The following is a 16,602-nucleotide window of genomic DNA, read 5'->3' as shown; positions in this document are numbered from 1 at the left end:
ATACGAGTACCGCGAATACCACTGAAGACCCAATATATTGCTTAACTTTTCACCAGGTATGAACTCGTATAAGGGCGATTTCGTTACATAAACGGTTCTGTCAATATCGCCGTATCTTAGGCACAATTAATCAGGCGGTATTTTTATAGAATCAAGTTTGGTATTAATGGTTTTGATCAGCTCGTTCATATTAGGATAATTCCCCGATTTAACAAAAAACTCTCTGACAGGGTCATCACGCCGGGCGACGGAGAATACACCATCGCCGGTCCCAAAGGTTTTCCACGTATGAGGGTACCGAATCTCCACTAACACCACTTCATAGGGCCCGCGACTTGTGCTAATTTAGTGGTGCAATTGCCAACGGTATTTTCAGGGTTAAGTTTGGAGGAAGCGTTGCAGGGCAGCGTAATAAAAAACGATCCGTCTTCCATAGTTTACATGCTCACCAACTGCTTTTCCGGTACGCAAGAGTTAAACTTTTCAGGGTGACCGACCCACTTCTTCCTTTTCACGATTTTTTCTATCTGGTAAACACGTCACTTATCAAGGGGTACTTTATGGACTTCTTCTGCATAGAACAATCTTTCAATGAGCTCGTCGGACAGGTCTTTCTACTTATAAAGAGGTCTGAGGCCCCTAGTGTTTACGGTGTAAATGGTAAATATCTCGTCCGTATAGGTTTGTTCATAGCCCTTCGCGAACATCCCCTTATAGCGCACAATTCTGACGTGGTCGTCTGTTTTTAATAACGGTTTAACTTTTTTAATAGCGGCGTAATCGCCGTAGATATTTTTCCAAATGGTTAAAGAGTTCTCTTTTGTCACATCAACAGGGCGACACTTTATGGTTCTGTGGTACCTGAGATTATAACTATACACCGGGTCTTGTAACTTGTCAATGTATCTGTATGTGTTTTGTTCTCTAAGATAACGCCACATTCTTGTTTTCAGCGTTCTATTAAAACGCTCCGCCAACGACGCTTTGACCGTATTAGAAGTTAAAAAATGATGTATTTTAAAGGCGTCACAAAGTTTTCCCATAGGCTTGTTTATAAACTCTCGACCCTGATCCATCTGAAGTTTCCGGGGGGACCACCCGCTTAACGTAAATATCTGTTAAAAACCGGCTGCCACTGTCGCCTCCGGATTTATTGGAAAGTCCAGTCACCCAAGCGTATTTCGAAAGAATATCAACGACCGTAAGCAAGTATTTTACACCATTATTTTCTTTAGAAAAATCTATCGACACAAGATTGGCTTGCCATTGGTCATCTATATAAGACACCACAACTTTGTTTCTTTTAAATGATTTTTTAACCGGTTTGTGCAATGTGTAAGTATCCTCGTTGTTCAACCAATTTTTTACAGCATCTTCTCTTATTCCAAATTTTCGTACTTCTCTGAATAAGGTTTCAACGCCGCCATAAGAACCGACAGCTTTTGGCATGTAGTGCTGTTTTCTCAATATTTCGGTGTTGTCATTTTATCAACGTTTTTAAGTACCTGCTATCACCGGTGCGCCCTCGCGGTTTATGCAATTTTAACTAATCAAGATAGTGTATTTATTGTAAAAAGAAAAACGGACTACATTTTATTTAAAAAGTCATTTGATGTAAAACCAGACGTCTGTAACAAAGGTGGCGTTCTCTTTTTAGGTAATAAAGACACACGCGTTAACACAGGGGTTGTTGTTCCTAATGGCTGCTGCCTAAAAGGGGTACAAACCGTTTCAAAAGGTTCACCGGGCAGCCCCCTTTTTAAATTATTGTAAAGTTCTTGCGTTCTTGTATTACCGATCACAATTGATGGCACGCTCAGTTCGGCGATGGTTTCCATGAAGAAGTCCCAGCCGCGAGGCGTTTTAGCCTTAAGCAAACCGTGACTCTGCGTTGCGGTACGAATCAGGTCGATGATGTTGGATTCTGGTATAACTTGATCTTGGTAAATGAATTCACCCCTAGCGTTCCAGTACGGCTGGTTACCCAATCATCGCAGTTTGTTCAACAAAAGTTCCGCATTTTTCCCTATACCTCATATTAACATTGTCAAGTATCTCTTTAACATCGTCTCTGCTAAAAGAGTCATTTGTCGATCGTTGTTGATCGGGTTGCGGCTGTGTAATCAAAGTTAGGGTTGACATTTCTTTACCGGACTGTTTGTTGATCGTCAAGTATCTCTGTAACACATTAGTGTATCTCTTAGTTTTTTTCATCTTCTGAAAGGTCATTTCTGTGTAGTATTTCGCTAATTTTGTTGTCTAAACGCCGCGTAGCGGTTTGGAGTATGTCTGGTGTTTCTACAGATGGTTTTTTTAGGCGGTCCAGCTCGTGTTTGGAAACCAGGAACATTTTCTCCGTATACTCCATTATGAGCTTCCGACTCTATTAGCTATCAAGCTAGTGATTAAATGTATTGCAAAGCCGAGCAGCGAACCTATAAAACCGCCGCTCTGGATCACAATGCGCTTCTTGTCTTTAATGGGGTGGCTTTTATCACCTAATTTCTTTATAGCCTTGCGCCATCTTTTAGTATATTTTTTTGTCGCTCTCTAAGAGGTATCTTTCGTTTAAAGGATGTTGAGAGCGATCTCGTCAATAGCGGATATCAAATCATTACTGGCCCTGCGTAATATTGATTTTCGGACCGTCGGTTTTGTTTTGACCAAAGATCCCAATTACGTTAGATCCTGTTCGACATCTTTACAGGAGCGGCGACGCTACCAAGAATGACCGCCGAGATGCGAAATATCAAATTTTAGAACTTCTTTTTGCACACATAAACTGCCAGAAGATCTGTCGGGAACAAACCGGTTCTTAGCCGTAGTTCCTCGGGCGTGTCCGATCTTAAATCTACGAGTAAATAGCCATAAGGCGCGTGTGTAGCATCTTCAAAAGCTTCTAAAAAGAAACGTGTTTTACCGGGGTACATTTGCCGAGCCAACGTAATAACTTGTAATTTATCACACGGGTTCCTAAAAAGGACCATGTATTCAGTGTTTACATTTATGGTCCTTCTTTTCTTACCCTGACAAAAAATGTTTTGAACAAGATACATGATGCTGAAATTTCTGTGGTGCACGGATTTGGTGAAAGCGTTTTGTATTTCAAGATTTTCGCAAGCCACCTCCATAAGATCATCAACTATCTCCAAATTTACCTCATCCTGCGGGAATAGGTCATCATCTGTAAAATTTTGCGGTATTCCCTTCGATAAACCTAATATTTGTAAACTAACGGGTTAGCTCATCATACAATTTCTGCCAACATGCGAAAAACTAAATGACGTTGTCAGGTTTGTGCGACATTAGCGTATCCGCTTGTATTAACCATTTTACAAAAGAAATCTTTCCGGAATTTGAGGGTCCTGCTAAAATACAAGAAAACGGGTGTTGAAATTTAATAGCCGACAGTAACGTTGTAAAGTCCGTCGTCAGTTGTCTCTTTGTGTAGACGCACTTTTGCGTTTTACGTGACGGTCTTGTCTCTATGCCCCAACGCTTCCTATTTCTGAAAATGCTGTTTTGCTCTATACCTATTGTTTTCTGCGTCTTAGGATCGGGATTGCGTGAGTAATCCAACACAAGGTCTTTTAAGCTGTCAAAATTAACAAATCGAGTGTTAGCGACATTGAGAGTTATACCCTTAACCTTTAATACGGTTTTCCCGTCGTTGAGTTTGTAGCCGTAAGTCTTTAGACCCGCAGATACAAACTCGGTAATGTACGTGTCAGCGGGTATTTCACTAGTTAGTTCACCGAGAAAATCACTCAATGGAGGGTTCCAGTCGCCGTCTCTGGGGGGGTGCTAATGGAGGCATTATTTATCCATGGGGGGCACTAATGGAGGCATTATTTCTTCTGGGGAGCACTAATTGGGGCATTAAAGGGTTTCTGTCACCTAAAAAATGGGTATTAAGCTGGATGACATTAGCGATGTGATAATGTCAGCTGAACATAACTATATTGGTGCCATCTCACTGCCTGCAGCCGTTATTGAGAAAAACAATTTTTTATAATATGCTAATTAGCCTCTAGCCTCTGTTTTTTTTCTCTAAAATATAGTTTATTATTTCCCCCGTTGATCATTGGTGGCAGTGATGGTCAGTTCGCAGTGTTCGCCAACACATGCGGGCTGCCATGTTTAGTAAGGTAGACTCACCCGTCCGGCGATGCACAGGTAAGTCCTTACCTGTGCCTGTGCCAGGAGCCGGTCTGAAATCAAATGCGGTCTCCGGGAGCAGGCAGTTCTAAGAACAGCCGCCGGGGGCCTTCATCGGGCTGTTCTCGGAACTGCCTGCTGCCGGTGACTGCATTTGATTTCAGACCGGCTCCCGGCCCAGGCACAGGTAAGGGCTTACCTGTGCATCGCCGGACGGGTGAGTCTACCTTACTAAAGATGGCAGCCCGCATGTGTTCGCTGGCGAACAATGCGAACTGACCATCACTAATTTGTGGTATAAGTGGGATTATAGCGCTGGGCAACAAAGAATATACTTACCACATAAAAGTATCCTGCGACGTCACTCGAATCTCCTCCTTCTTCTCGGCGATGCCGGCTGTATTCTCTTCCGGGAGCTCGCAGTGAGGAAGCCAGCAGCCGCCAAGCGTCCTTCCCTCACTGCGCCTGCGCCGAATACTGAATGGGACGGCGCAGGCGCAGGATTTTCGCAGTAGAGAGGAGAACAGCGCTGCCCTGGTCCTGTCAATCAAGAGAAGAAGGGCATGAAAAGAGGTGGGCGAACTGAGCCTCTGGGAGCAGGTGCAACGCCCCACCCCCCCTGCTCCTAGAAGCTAATTAGCATATTATAAAAGTTTGTTTTTCTCAATAACGGCTGCAGGCAGTGAGATGGCACAAATATAGTTATGTTCAGCTGACATTAGCACATCGGTAATGTCAGCCAGCTTAATACCCATTTTTCAGGTGACAGAAACCCTTTAATATTACTGAGGGGCACTAATGTGGGTATTATCAATTCTTGGGGGCACTAATGGAGGCATTACTATTACTGGAAGCACTAATGGAGGCATTACTATTACTGGAAGCACTAATGGGGGCATTATTAATATTGCGGAGCACTAATGGAGGCATTATTAATTCTGGGCGGCACTAATGGAGGAATTACTATTACTGGGGGCACTAATGGGAGCATTACTATTACTGGGGGCATGAATGGAGGCATTTTCAATTCTGGGGGGCACTAATGGAGGCATACTATTAATCTGGGGCACTAATAGAGGCATTATTAATTCTGGGGGGCACTAATGGGGGCATTACTATTAATCTGGGGCACTAATAGAGGCATTATTAATTCTGGGGGGCACTAATGGAGGCATTACTATTACTGGGGGCATGAATGGAGGCATTATTAATTCTGGGGGAGGACTAATGGAGGCATTGCTATTACTAGGGGCACTAATAGGGGCACTATTAATACTAGGGGCGCTAATGGAGGCATTATTAATACTGGGGGGGGGGCACTAATGGAAGCATTACTATTATTGGGGGCACTAATAATACTGGGGGGTGCTAATGGAGACATTATTAATTCTGGGCTGCACTAATAGAGGGATTAATATTACTGGGGGGTGGGGGACTACTGGAGGCATTAATATTACTGGGGGCCACATTATGACATACACCCTGTGTTAAGCCACCCCTCCCCCACCCTTTGGGCTGTGGCTTAATTTGGCCGGTATTTTATGTTGGGAAAGGTGACAACCCTAGCCGTCACTGGTCTAGACTCTAGGAAAAGGATCACTGGAGCGCCACGGCCTCTTTAAACAGTCGATTTGCGGGGGTACCGGAATTTGGACCCCCACATATCAGATATTAATGACCTATTCTGAGGATAGATTATTAATATATGAATCCTGGAAAATCTACTTAAAGGGGTAGTCGAGGACTAGAAAAACATGGCTGCTTTCCTCCAAAAACAACGCAACCCCTGTCCAGGGGTTATGTCTGATACTGCAGGTCAGCGCCATTGACAGGAATGGTGCTGAACTGCAACACCACAGGCAATCTGTAGGCAGCAGCCATGTTTTCTAATTGTGCACAACCTATATCAGACTAGTATATATTTTTGCATTCTTTTTTCTGTAAACTTTGCCCTTAAGCACTGTAGAACATGACAAATGGTGTTATAAACCATATTCATAATGATTATGCTGCAATATATTTAGATAAAGGTAACATACACTAAACATACAGGGTATATACCACTCTACCCTGGAACTATTTTCCAGGTGTAACACCACGCGGAAGGTTACGCAAACTAGGCGGAACTATTTGCCGTCAGAGAACTCATAGCCACGCCCACCAGCATACACCGCCTACATATGCAAATTACTAATATCCCTGACAGTAGCGGGTGGCTTTTTGCCCCTTTCCCCGCCCCGGAAATAGGTCTGGCGGCGTACAGGGTAGTGGGGGAGGGGAGTCGGATGCACGCTGTCTGTGTGTGCGGCGCCGTTGTCGTGGTGCCATGGCGGCCCATGGAGGGCCCAAGGTACGGGCGCCGTACTCCTGCGAGCACTGGGAGATCGTTAAACCATCGGTGAATGACCTTTCCCGGGAGGTCCGTACAAACATACTGTGTACGGTGAATGGATGCGGGAAAGTGCTCCCTAACCCCCCCGCCCTGAACATGCACTTGGTGAAGTCCCATGGAGTGCAGGTGAGATATTTGTGGGAAGTACCAAAAGGCAGTAACCTAAGGGGGTGCAATGAGAAACACAGACATTCCATAGTGGTGGTGATGTGATTTTATGGCTCCCATAACGCAGATGTGTGCGGTGGTACCCAGGTGGGTGGTGGTACCCAGGGGGGCGGGGGGCTGCTGTTCCATCACCGTCCGGTGTAATGGTGGCAGCTCTCCTGACATGTCCTGCTTGGAGAAAAACAAATCTGGAGCATTTTTTTTTCTCCATAAAATGAGATGTTGCTCCTCTTATTCCTCTGGGAAAGTATGAATAAACGGATAAAAGGGCGTCGCTGTTACCCTTAGCAATAGGGTTTATCCTTATACAGTCTGATCGGATGGGGCCTGTGGACGAGCAGAATATTCGCTCTCGTGAAAAAGTATTTGTCAGGAAACCCCTCTAAAGGGCATCTGTCAGCAGTTTTCCCCCTTTGACACTGGCTGACCTTACATGTGCGCTTGGCAGCTGAAGACATCTGTGTTGGTCCCATGTTCATATGTGCCCGCACTGATGTTTTACTATATGTAAATGAGCCTCTAGGAGCAACGGGGGCGTTACCATTACACCTAGAGGCTCTGCAACTTCCACGCCCTCTGCGCTTTGACAGGGACAAGAAGTAAAAACATTATGCATAGCCCTGTCAAAGTGCAGAGGATGTGTCAGCTGCAGAGAGAGCAGAGCCTCTAGGAGTAATGGTAACGCCCCCGTTGCTCCTAGGGACTAATTTGCATATAATAAAACATAATTTTTCTCAGTAATGCGGGCACATCTGAACATGGGACAGCGCAGATGCCAAGTGCACATGTAACAGCATAGCCAGTGTCATAGGTAGAAAACTGCTGACAGATGCCATTTAATAAACTGAATATGGTTGCATCAGGGTTCAGCTGCAGCCCGCGCATAACTGGCCAATGTGAGCGTCCGGTCACCAGCCAAACGCTGACAACATGGCTTCTAGAAGGGGAGCTGGTTTTGTGCAGTGATACTTTGTACCTTTTACTAGACATAGGATTGTTCCAGGCAATGTCTATTATGAATAGTGCAGCGCCTAAGGGGGAGGAGCATGACACAGGGCTCTCCCTGATTTCCTCTCATGCCACACCCCCTTATATCCTGCGCTAATGATAATACAGAGAATGCGTTTGATCCGTTCTCTCCTGGTGATATGTACTGATGATTCAGCTTCAGGATAGGTCACCGGTGGGGGTCCGACCCCCGGGTTAGAAGATTCTGGTGCTCCGTCAGCGCTGCAGCCTAGGCCGTGTGACGTCCCCGTAGATCGTCACCTGGGGCTCAGCTGCTATACTATGTATGGTGCTGTGCTTGGTGAGCTGCGCGGTCGCCGGTACTACGACCTCCCGCCGTTGTGATGATGACCTGTCCGGAGGATCGGTCGTCATTGTAATTTCCTGGATAACCCGTTTAAATTGATGAGACACTGGCTGAATCCAGCGGCGGGGACCAGGTGAGTATCATCGCCACGTGTGGAGGTCTGCGTTAGTCTCGGACACCCCTTTAAGGTTTCCATGGCATTGTGAACGTGACGTCCTTGAAGATTTTCCACTCCTTGACGGTTTCCTTCTGCTGCTGCTTCTCCCCGAGGGAATTCATTGATTTGTGCTCTGGAGCAGGTGTATTGTGTCGCTCGGTGACTTTGTGCCACGTTGTCCCTGTTATTTTAGGAACTGTCCGTCAGGACTTTCGTCCGTCAGTCTGCCCCCTCGCGCTCTTATAATTTAATATTTTTTCTGGCAGGCCGGCGTAACGAACCCCACGTTACGGAAAGATTTCAAAGCTCCACAGAAGCTGTACTGCTGCCCAATAGAAGGATGTCCTCGAGGAACCAACCGGCCTTTCTCTCAGTTCTCCCGCGTAAAGCAGGTAAGTGGTTCTGTCTGCTATGTACTACACTGAGAACAGGGCCCGCAAAGTTGTGGAGGGCGCACTGCACATGCGCAGCAGCCCTCCATTCATTTCTGTGGGGCCGCTGAAAATAGCCGAGCGCTGGATCGTCTATTTCAGTCAGCCCCCATCCATGGGAGCCGTGGCTGCGCAAGCGCGGTGTGCTCTTATTCACTACTATGGGGAGAGGGCTTGGTGGTGGCTGGACCGGGGGGACTTGGTGCGGGTCACCTCTATCGGACAATGGGGACATATCCTAGCGATATGCACCCATTGTCTCAGATGGGAATACCCCTTTAAGGGCGTTATCCAGGATTTTGAGATTGGTGTGATCTTAGGACAGATCATCAGTATCAGATCGGCAGGGGTCTGACTCTGCGCCCCCTGAATGTGAAGAAGCCCCTGCACTCGCCGCTCTACATTGTGTAGTGGTTGTGTTCGGTATTACAGCTCAGACCCGTTCACTTCAATGGGACAGAGCTGCGCCTAGACCATGTGACCGATGAACGTGACGTCATTGGCTTAGGAAGAGGCCGCAGTGCTCGCCAGAGCACCGAGGCCTCGTCAAACAGCTGATCGTCGGGTGCTAGGTGTTGGACCCCCAATGATCAGATATTGATGACCTGTGCTGACGATAGGTCATCAATATTGTACTCCTGGAAAACCCCTTTAAAATTTGACATTCTTCTCTTCCTAATTTCTCCCCTTATTTTTTTTTTTTTTACCTTTTTTGCACCCTATTAGCAAAGTTTTCCATAAACATCACATTTTCTGTATCTTGTGTCTCCTTGCATGTTCCAGCACTTCATGAAAATGCACGCTGAAAAGAAGCACAAATGTGACAGATGTGGAAATTCATACGGCACAGAATGGGACCTGAAGCGACATATTGGTTACTGTGGGAAGACGTTTAAGTGCACTTGTGGTTGTCCTTACGCCAGCAGAACGGCCCTGTTATCACATACCCACAGGATGGGCCACGAGATTCCTATTGAGCACAGGTAAGAGTTATACGTCATATGCGAGACAGCCCCTAGACACTGTCGGAAACTGGGCCAAAATTTGACATATTTTGGTGCATCTAGCTCGGGTCAGTGGAAGCCCGTAGCTGACCTAGACTAGAACCGGTTTATGGGTGGCTGTCCGATCAGATGCTGCAGACTTTCAGCGCCCTACAGAAATGGCTCCACAAACAGACCACCTGTAAAAAAACGGAAAAAAAATACGCTTGTGTGCATGATCCCTAAGGCAGCGGAAGCATGATTTTTGGTTTCAAGAGTAGCGCAAGGCCAGCCCCAAAAGAGGCATCGCATGAGTTCAAAGCAGGGAATTAGAAGAGACGCAGCCCACCACTGTGAGGCCTGGCCTATGTGCAAAAGATTGGGGGTTAGCTAAAAATCGACAGAGCAAAACAATGAGTCAATTTGTTTAATTTCCCCTAAAATTTATTTTATTCAGTTTTCTATCATGTTTCCCCACTACCATATCGCCCACCTACCATTTGGCATTCCAGTAAATCCCCTAAATAAAACGTATAGCTCTTGTGCCCCTAGATGAATACCTGGAGGGATTATCTGTAAAAACCCTCAAACCAAAGTTAAAAATCTCACTATACCCCGGAATCCGGTTGTATAGCGAGATTTTTTTTTTTTTTTTAGTTTTGGGGCCCAGAAGACTACACCGAGGAGTAACTTTTAGGAGGTTTCTAGGTTTTATGACTTTGCAAATGAATGGTCTTTAAAATAATGCCCATCCTTCTTTCCTTCTGTCTAGACCCCACATCCGGGGGTCTGGACAGCAAAATTATTCTAGAGCTGTGTTTTTACTGTGACCCCTTTGTAAAGATTCTGTCATTTTTGCTTTCCATGTCCCCAATTGTACAGACATTTCTGCCAACCTCTTGTGTTGCCCCCTATACCCCGAGATGAATCCCATGAGGTGTGGCTTTAAAAATCAGGTCCGACAAAAGCACTAAAATGGCTTATTCGAGATTGTACATCAGAAACTGCATTTTTAAATAAATAATTGTGACATGGTTTATATTTAATATTACTTTGCTTCATTTTTAATGTTTAGCTTTTCTAACAGTGTCCTGTCACATGAAGCTGTTATTTTCATTCTTGGTTCCTCTTTGGTCATCTGGGCATAGTCAAAGTTGGGACACCACTGTACATCTTAGAGGGTTTGCTGGTCATTAAGCTAAATGTGAAAAAATGAATCAAAGTAATAATAAATATACCAAGACACACCTAGGATTTGGTGGTAGAAAATAAGAAAAATATATTTTTAATCAGACCCCCAACCTGTATCCGTTATCAGACCCAATCACCGCCCCACCCCCATCAGACATAAAAAAATAATAATAATTACCTTGCTTGCTCCGGACTGCACTGCCAGGATTTACTACTCCATTGCTTATTCTGTCCCACGCTGCACTGTGACATGACGTCGCACAGCATCCAGTCATAGGGCGTGCCTACGTGAACTACGTCCTGATGCTGTGCATGGTCCGGACACAGTGCAAAGTGGGACCCGGAAGAATGCCAGTTAGTAGAGCCAGCGCAAGTGCTTCCCTCACCGCTCCTTCTGCATGCTTCCATAATGGAAGTGGTCATTAGCATTTGGACAATAAGACCCACTGGGCCCCCCCCCCCCCCCTTTGGGGGGGGGTGGGGGGGGTGCGTCTTATAGTCTGAAAAAACTTGGTGTATTATGTTGCAATAATTTCATTTTATTTTCCATCTATAAGCCATAAGGATAGGTCATCAATAGCTTTGCACTGCATAATTCATTTAAAGAGGTCCTATCACCACTCCTGACCTGCCTGTTTTTATAGCTACATGCATTCCCCATGTAATAATTCTGGCGCATCTACTCTTGTGGCTCTATGTTGTGCCATTCCTTTATTATTCCTACTAGAAGTTATGAATGAATTGCTATTGGCCTTCAGTAAGGGTACAGAGGGGTGGTAACAGGTTTGGGGTGTGTACCTGCACAGTCTGAAAATGGCAGCACTGACTGGATAGAGTGAGTCTGTTTTGGTACACCCCGCCCAACTGGTTTCCACCTCTCTGTACCCTTACTGAAGGCTAATTATTATTCCTACTAGAAGTTATGAATTGCTATGTGCAGCCGCCCTCTATTCATTTCTATGGGACTGCAAAAAATAGCTGAGCACTGGTTCGGCTATTTCCGTAAGCCCCATAGAAGTGAAAGGAGCAGTGTCCGCGCTTGCGCAATGTGCTTTCCATTCATCTCAATGGGACTTACGAAATAGCCGAGCAATATTTTCGGGGCTCCCATAGGAATGAATGAATGGAGGGTGGCCATAGTTGGCGCCATCCTAGCGATATGCGACCGAATGTCTGAGATGAGGAAAAACCCTTTTAAAGTGTGTGAGGTGGGGTTATTACAGGACAATCAGGCTGGGTTCACACCTGAGCATTTTACAGCGCGTTCAAACGCGCTGTAAAACGCTCAACACATGAAAACCAATGCTTCCCTATGGGAATGGTTCTCACCTGGGCGTTTTACAGCGCGTACGATCGCGCTGTAAAACGCCCTACGCTCAAACAAGTACTTGAGCTTCTTTGGGGCGTTTTGACGCGCGTTTGTGGCCATAGGACACTGCAGTCAATCACACAAACGCGCGTTTACTATTACAAAAACGCGCGTTTAACGCACGTTTGGGAAACGCTCAGGTGTGAAAGCAGGGTCAGGCATTCTGGATGAATACAGCAGGTTCCCCATTGCACCCCCTTCAATGAGCCAGATCAAAAGAGATCCTTTTGGAGAGCTTTGTGTTGACCTCTCACTGATGTCGATGTGGCTCATTGTGGGGGCTCTTCTGCTCATAATAGCTTATTTTAGGTGGTGGAGGGAAAAGCCACGAAAGTAGAATAGTTTATCTTCTACCTCTTGCTTAACATGGGCAATGTGTGATTTGCTTGCAGAGACCCGCCTGTAAAGAAACGAAAACTTGAAGCATCTAAGCAAAATCAGAAAACTGTGATGGAAGAGCAGCCCACTGTGTCCACAGCTACCATGAATGTTGACCAGCAGCTGGCAGACTGGAAGGCTGTCACTACCAATGAAACCTACATGAGTGCCCAAGTGACGGACATGCTTTCCATTCAATCAAACCAAGCACAAAAACTCCTTTTACCAAAACCAAAACTGATGTTTATCAAGTTACCAGTGGTGCAAGTGGCCCATCTGCCTGTCCTGGTTTCATCTACAGAGTGCTCCATGAAGCCCATGGTCATGGCGGTTAATAATCGAGGGTCAGTAATGAGTACATTACAAATAGTACCTCAGTATAATGGGACTGTTCTTTCTAACGTAGATTCCGAGGCTAGTAGTCCAGTAGGTTCTGTAAATACATATGTGCAGGTCAATATAGAAGGATCACAGCTTTCAGCCTCCGACGCAGTGAGCAGTGTGACTACTAAATCCAGAACCACGTCCGATGTCCAGACTGACTTGTCGTTCTTCTCACACAATATGGTGCCAAATAACTCTTGGACGTCTACTGAACCTTGTGTGTCGTCTTTTTCTCAAACAGACTTATCGTTCAGTGCCCAAATGTCTCTACCGATTAGTGTTGAGACTCAGACACTTCAAGAAAGTGCTGCTTCTTTTCCCACCAAATCTCAGTCTGAGGCCTCTGTCAGTTGTGGTGGCACTTACGGCGTTTCTCGGGAAACTCAAACAAACACTATGTTAAGAGACAACCTGTTGCTAGTGGACCAGTCGGTCATGTGTGATAGCATCTTCACAAGTGCTAGTTCTCTCTACACTGTATCTACCCAAACAAGCCAAGCAGGCCATAGTTACATTTCTGGATCCTTGGGACAAACCCTACTGGAGACCAATAATCTCAAAGACATCAGGGAAGAGGAGATTAAGCAGACCTCTTTCATGAATTTTAACACTCAAAACGGGACGTTCCCACCACAAAACATGATCGATAACCAAACCCAAACCATGGAACTTTTAAGTGATCTTGAAAAGATCCTGTCGGACAACATCTCCAGCCAGTCAATGTCCAGTGGAGACACTAATTTATCATCCAATTGTAACCAAAACCCAAGTATAGATTTTGACATAGAGGAATTCTTCTCTGCCTCGAACATCCAAACCCAAACAGAGGAGAGCGTGTTGGGCAACCTTAACTCTGAATACCTGGATATAGAAACTCAAACAGACTTCTTGTTTTCCAAAGACTCCACCCAGTCCTTCCCGAACAAAGGAAACTCCAACATTCTCAGCATGGAAATGTTTGATACGCAAACCCAAACCGACCTCGAATACTTTTTAGATAATAATTCTCACTTGCGTCTGGGGAACATCCTGAAGCAGTCAAGTTTCTCAATGAGTACGGATTCTTCAGATGGTGAGAGCCACGCTGAGGGGGCATCGACCGGCAAAACCCTACCCTGCCCTTCTCTAGAGAGCCACGTACGGCAGAACTGTGCTGAAACGCAGACGACCGACAGTTCCTTTGATACTCTCGGAAGTCTTTTCTTGACTAGTAATGAAACCCAGACTGCAATGGATGATTTTCTGCTGGCTGACCTGGCATGGAATACAATGGAGTCTCAGTTCAGCTCAGTAGAAACCCAGACTTGTGAGGAGAGGTTCTCTTTATTCTCAGAAAAATCTGACAACTGAAGATCTTACCTCAGAACTAATCATGCCGATAGCAGTGAATGAACATCACCCGTTTCTTTAATCAGTCTGACCATGCATGTCTTTATGCATCCTGTGAAACCAACCTTCCTCCCTGTCCTGCGACCGTCTTGAGACGTTGCGGCAGAAACTACTACAGCCCAACGACGCAGTGCTGTTACCGTGATTCTAAAAGCTTATGCATGTGTCATTGGACATTAGGCGGTCAGTCTATTTTTATATTGGCTGTGAAACCTCGAGAAGCACTTTATTTATTTGGTTTCCATTGTAAATTATTTATTCTGTCATGATAAAGGATATCGGGCAGCAAAATGTCTTCTCGTTTCATGAGGAAATGGGGTTTTGGATATGTTCGTTGGGTACCCAAAGTGCGGGTGTCTTAACCTTCACTATGCTGGTCTTCTCCACGTTATGGGAGTCTCAAATTGTGCTATATTAGACTCTTTCCAAGATGGGCCATGCAATCTACTTGGTGCTTTCCCTTCAAGAGTTAGGTCTTTAGTGCCTGTGAATATTCTATGCCTGCTGCCTTGCTAGACCACACTGAGAACTGCTCTTTGGTTAAAGGGGATGTCTAGGGAGAACAATTATTTTTTTTTTTTTTTATAATAAAGGGCAAGGATGGGTAAAAACAAGTTTTCAATTGCCTCACTGATCCCTTGTAGCTTCCGTTTCGATGCTGCTCTGCTCTCCGCTTCCTCGACTCACAGGAAATGACCACTCAACCAATCGCTGACTGCAACAGTGTCCTGCTTCAGCTAGTGATTGGCTGAGGGGGACAGTTCCAGCCATTTCCTGTGTCAAGCCGGTGCCAGGAAGTGAAGAGTGGTGGGGGATCGGTAAGGTGACTCCTTTTATATACTATTTTGACCCTTTAAAGAGTAGCTGAACTTTTGATTGATTTTTGGTAAAATGTCCTAAATGCCCTAATACTTTATTAAGGCACTTAAGAGTACTTTCACACTAGCGTTTTTCTTTTCCGCCACTGAGTTCCGTCCTAGGGGCTCAATACCGGAAAATAACTAATCAGTTTTATCCTAATGCATTCTGAATGGAGAGAAATCCGTTCAGGATGCATCAGGATGTCTTCAGTTCAGTCACTGAACAGTGTTTTGGACGGAGGAAATACCACAGCATGCTGCGGTATTATCTCTGTACAAGATTCTGGATCAGTTGCCGGAATGCCGGCATTAATTTACATTGAAATGTATTAAAACTACCGCAACGCCGGATCCGTCTGCGCAGACCGGTAAAAATGTGGAAAAAATATATAACTGATCCGTTTCTCCGGATGACATCCGGAGAGACGGATCCGTTTTTGCAATGCATGTGTGAGACGGATCCGCATCTGGATCAGTCTACAAATGCTGTCAGTTTGCATGCAGATTGCCGGATTCTGAAAGTAGCCTTAAATTTTTAATCTACTTTTCCCTCCCTAAGGCGCACCATTCCCTGTGCGCTTAAAATCCACTTTTCTGTAAACCAGCGGAGTATAGAGTTTATGAATGGGGCCGCAGAACACGGAATATGGGCAGGAGCGTACATTGCTCCCCTGGAGGTTTATTAATTGCTGGCATAGCACATGTACCCATGTGCTATTCCAGGATTAGCGGGGCAGCTCCTACCTGTACCTGCTTCTCTAAGCGAAAAGTCCTGCATGTCAGCTCTTAGTTTAGCCAAGGAGCCGCTCAGCTAATCCTGGCGTAGCACATGGGTAGAGGGTACCTATGTGCTATGCCAGTATCCAGTAAACCTGTGGGGGCGGCACAGGCAGGAGCAGCAATATCCTCATTGAGAAAATGTGTACTCCGTAGTCAGCGGTGTACAGAAAAGTGGGTTTTAAGCGCACAGGGGGGGAAAGTATATTAAAAATACATAAATAAATAACGTATATTACAAAAAGTGTTATTAGGGCTTTCTAGGACTTTTTACCAAAAACGTAATCAAAAGTTTAATTACTCTTTTAAAAAAAATTCAATTGTTTGCTTGGCAACACCTTTATTGCAGCCACCAGGCAGCTGCTGTTCACAATGACATCGGAAATTTGCTGCTGATTCTCCCTTCCATAGCTTTCGATGAGTGGCCAAGGTTTACGGCCACGACCGCATTGGGAAAGGGCATGCCCTTTATTAGCACAACCACTGATATAATCTGCAGCATGAAGGGCAGCGCGGCCTCTGGTTGAGAACAGTGCTGTGCTGATGGTGCCTTAAAGGGCATCTGTCAGCAGATCTGTGACACTGGCTGACCTGTTACATGTGCACTTGGCAGCTGAAGACATCTGTATTGGTCCCATGGTCATATGTGC

At 45.4% G+C, this 16,602-nt stretch overlaps 1 protein-coding gene across 1 annotated transcript; it reads left to right on the top strand.

Annotated features, from left to right (window-relative positions):
* The first annotated feature begins 6,401 nt into the window (after positions 1 to 6,401).
* ATMIN (ATM interactor) lies at positions 6,402 to 14,624 on the top strand. Its single transcript, XM_044270078.1, has 4 exons — positions 6,402 to 6,676; positions 8,457 to 8,582; positions 9,405 to 9,604; positions 12,557 to 14,624. The coding sequence occupies exons 1-4, from the start codon at positions 6,485 to 6,487 to the stop codon at positions 14,274 to 14,276; spliced, it is 2,238 nt and encodes a 745-aa protein (XP_044126013.1). The 5' UTR covers positions 6,402 to 6,484; the 3' UTR covers positions 14,277 to 14,624.
* The last annotated feature ends 1,978 nt before the right edge of the window (positions 14,625 to 16,602 follow it).

This window comes from Bufo gargarizans, chromosome 10 (assembly GCF_014858855.1).
Source record: "Bufo gargarizans isolate SCDJY-AF-19 chromosome 10, ASM1485885v1, whole genome shotgun sequence".
Classification (NCBI taxonomy): domain Eukaryota; kingdom Metazoa; phylum Chordata; class Amphibia; order Anura; family Bufonidae; genus Bufo; species Bufo gargarizans.
Note: the sequence above shows the minus strand (reverse complement) of the source record. Positions and strands in the feature narration are given on the sequence as shown.

Coding starts and splice junctions, on each gene's coding strand:
- ATMIN (XM_044270078.1), top strand. CDS start 6,485: ATGGCGGCCCATGGAGGGCCCAAGGTACGGGCGCCGTACTCCTGCGAG. Junction 8,583..9,404: donor AGTTCTCCCGCGTAAAGCAG/GTAAGTGGTTCT, acceptor TGCATGTTCCAG/CACTTCATGAAAATGCACGC. Junction 9,605..12,556: donor GAGATTCCTATTGAGCACAG/GTAAGAGTTATA, acceptor ATTTGCTTGCAG/AGACCCGCCTGTAAAGAAAC.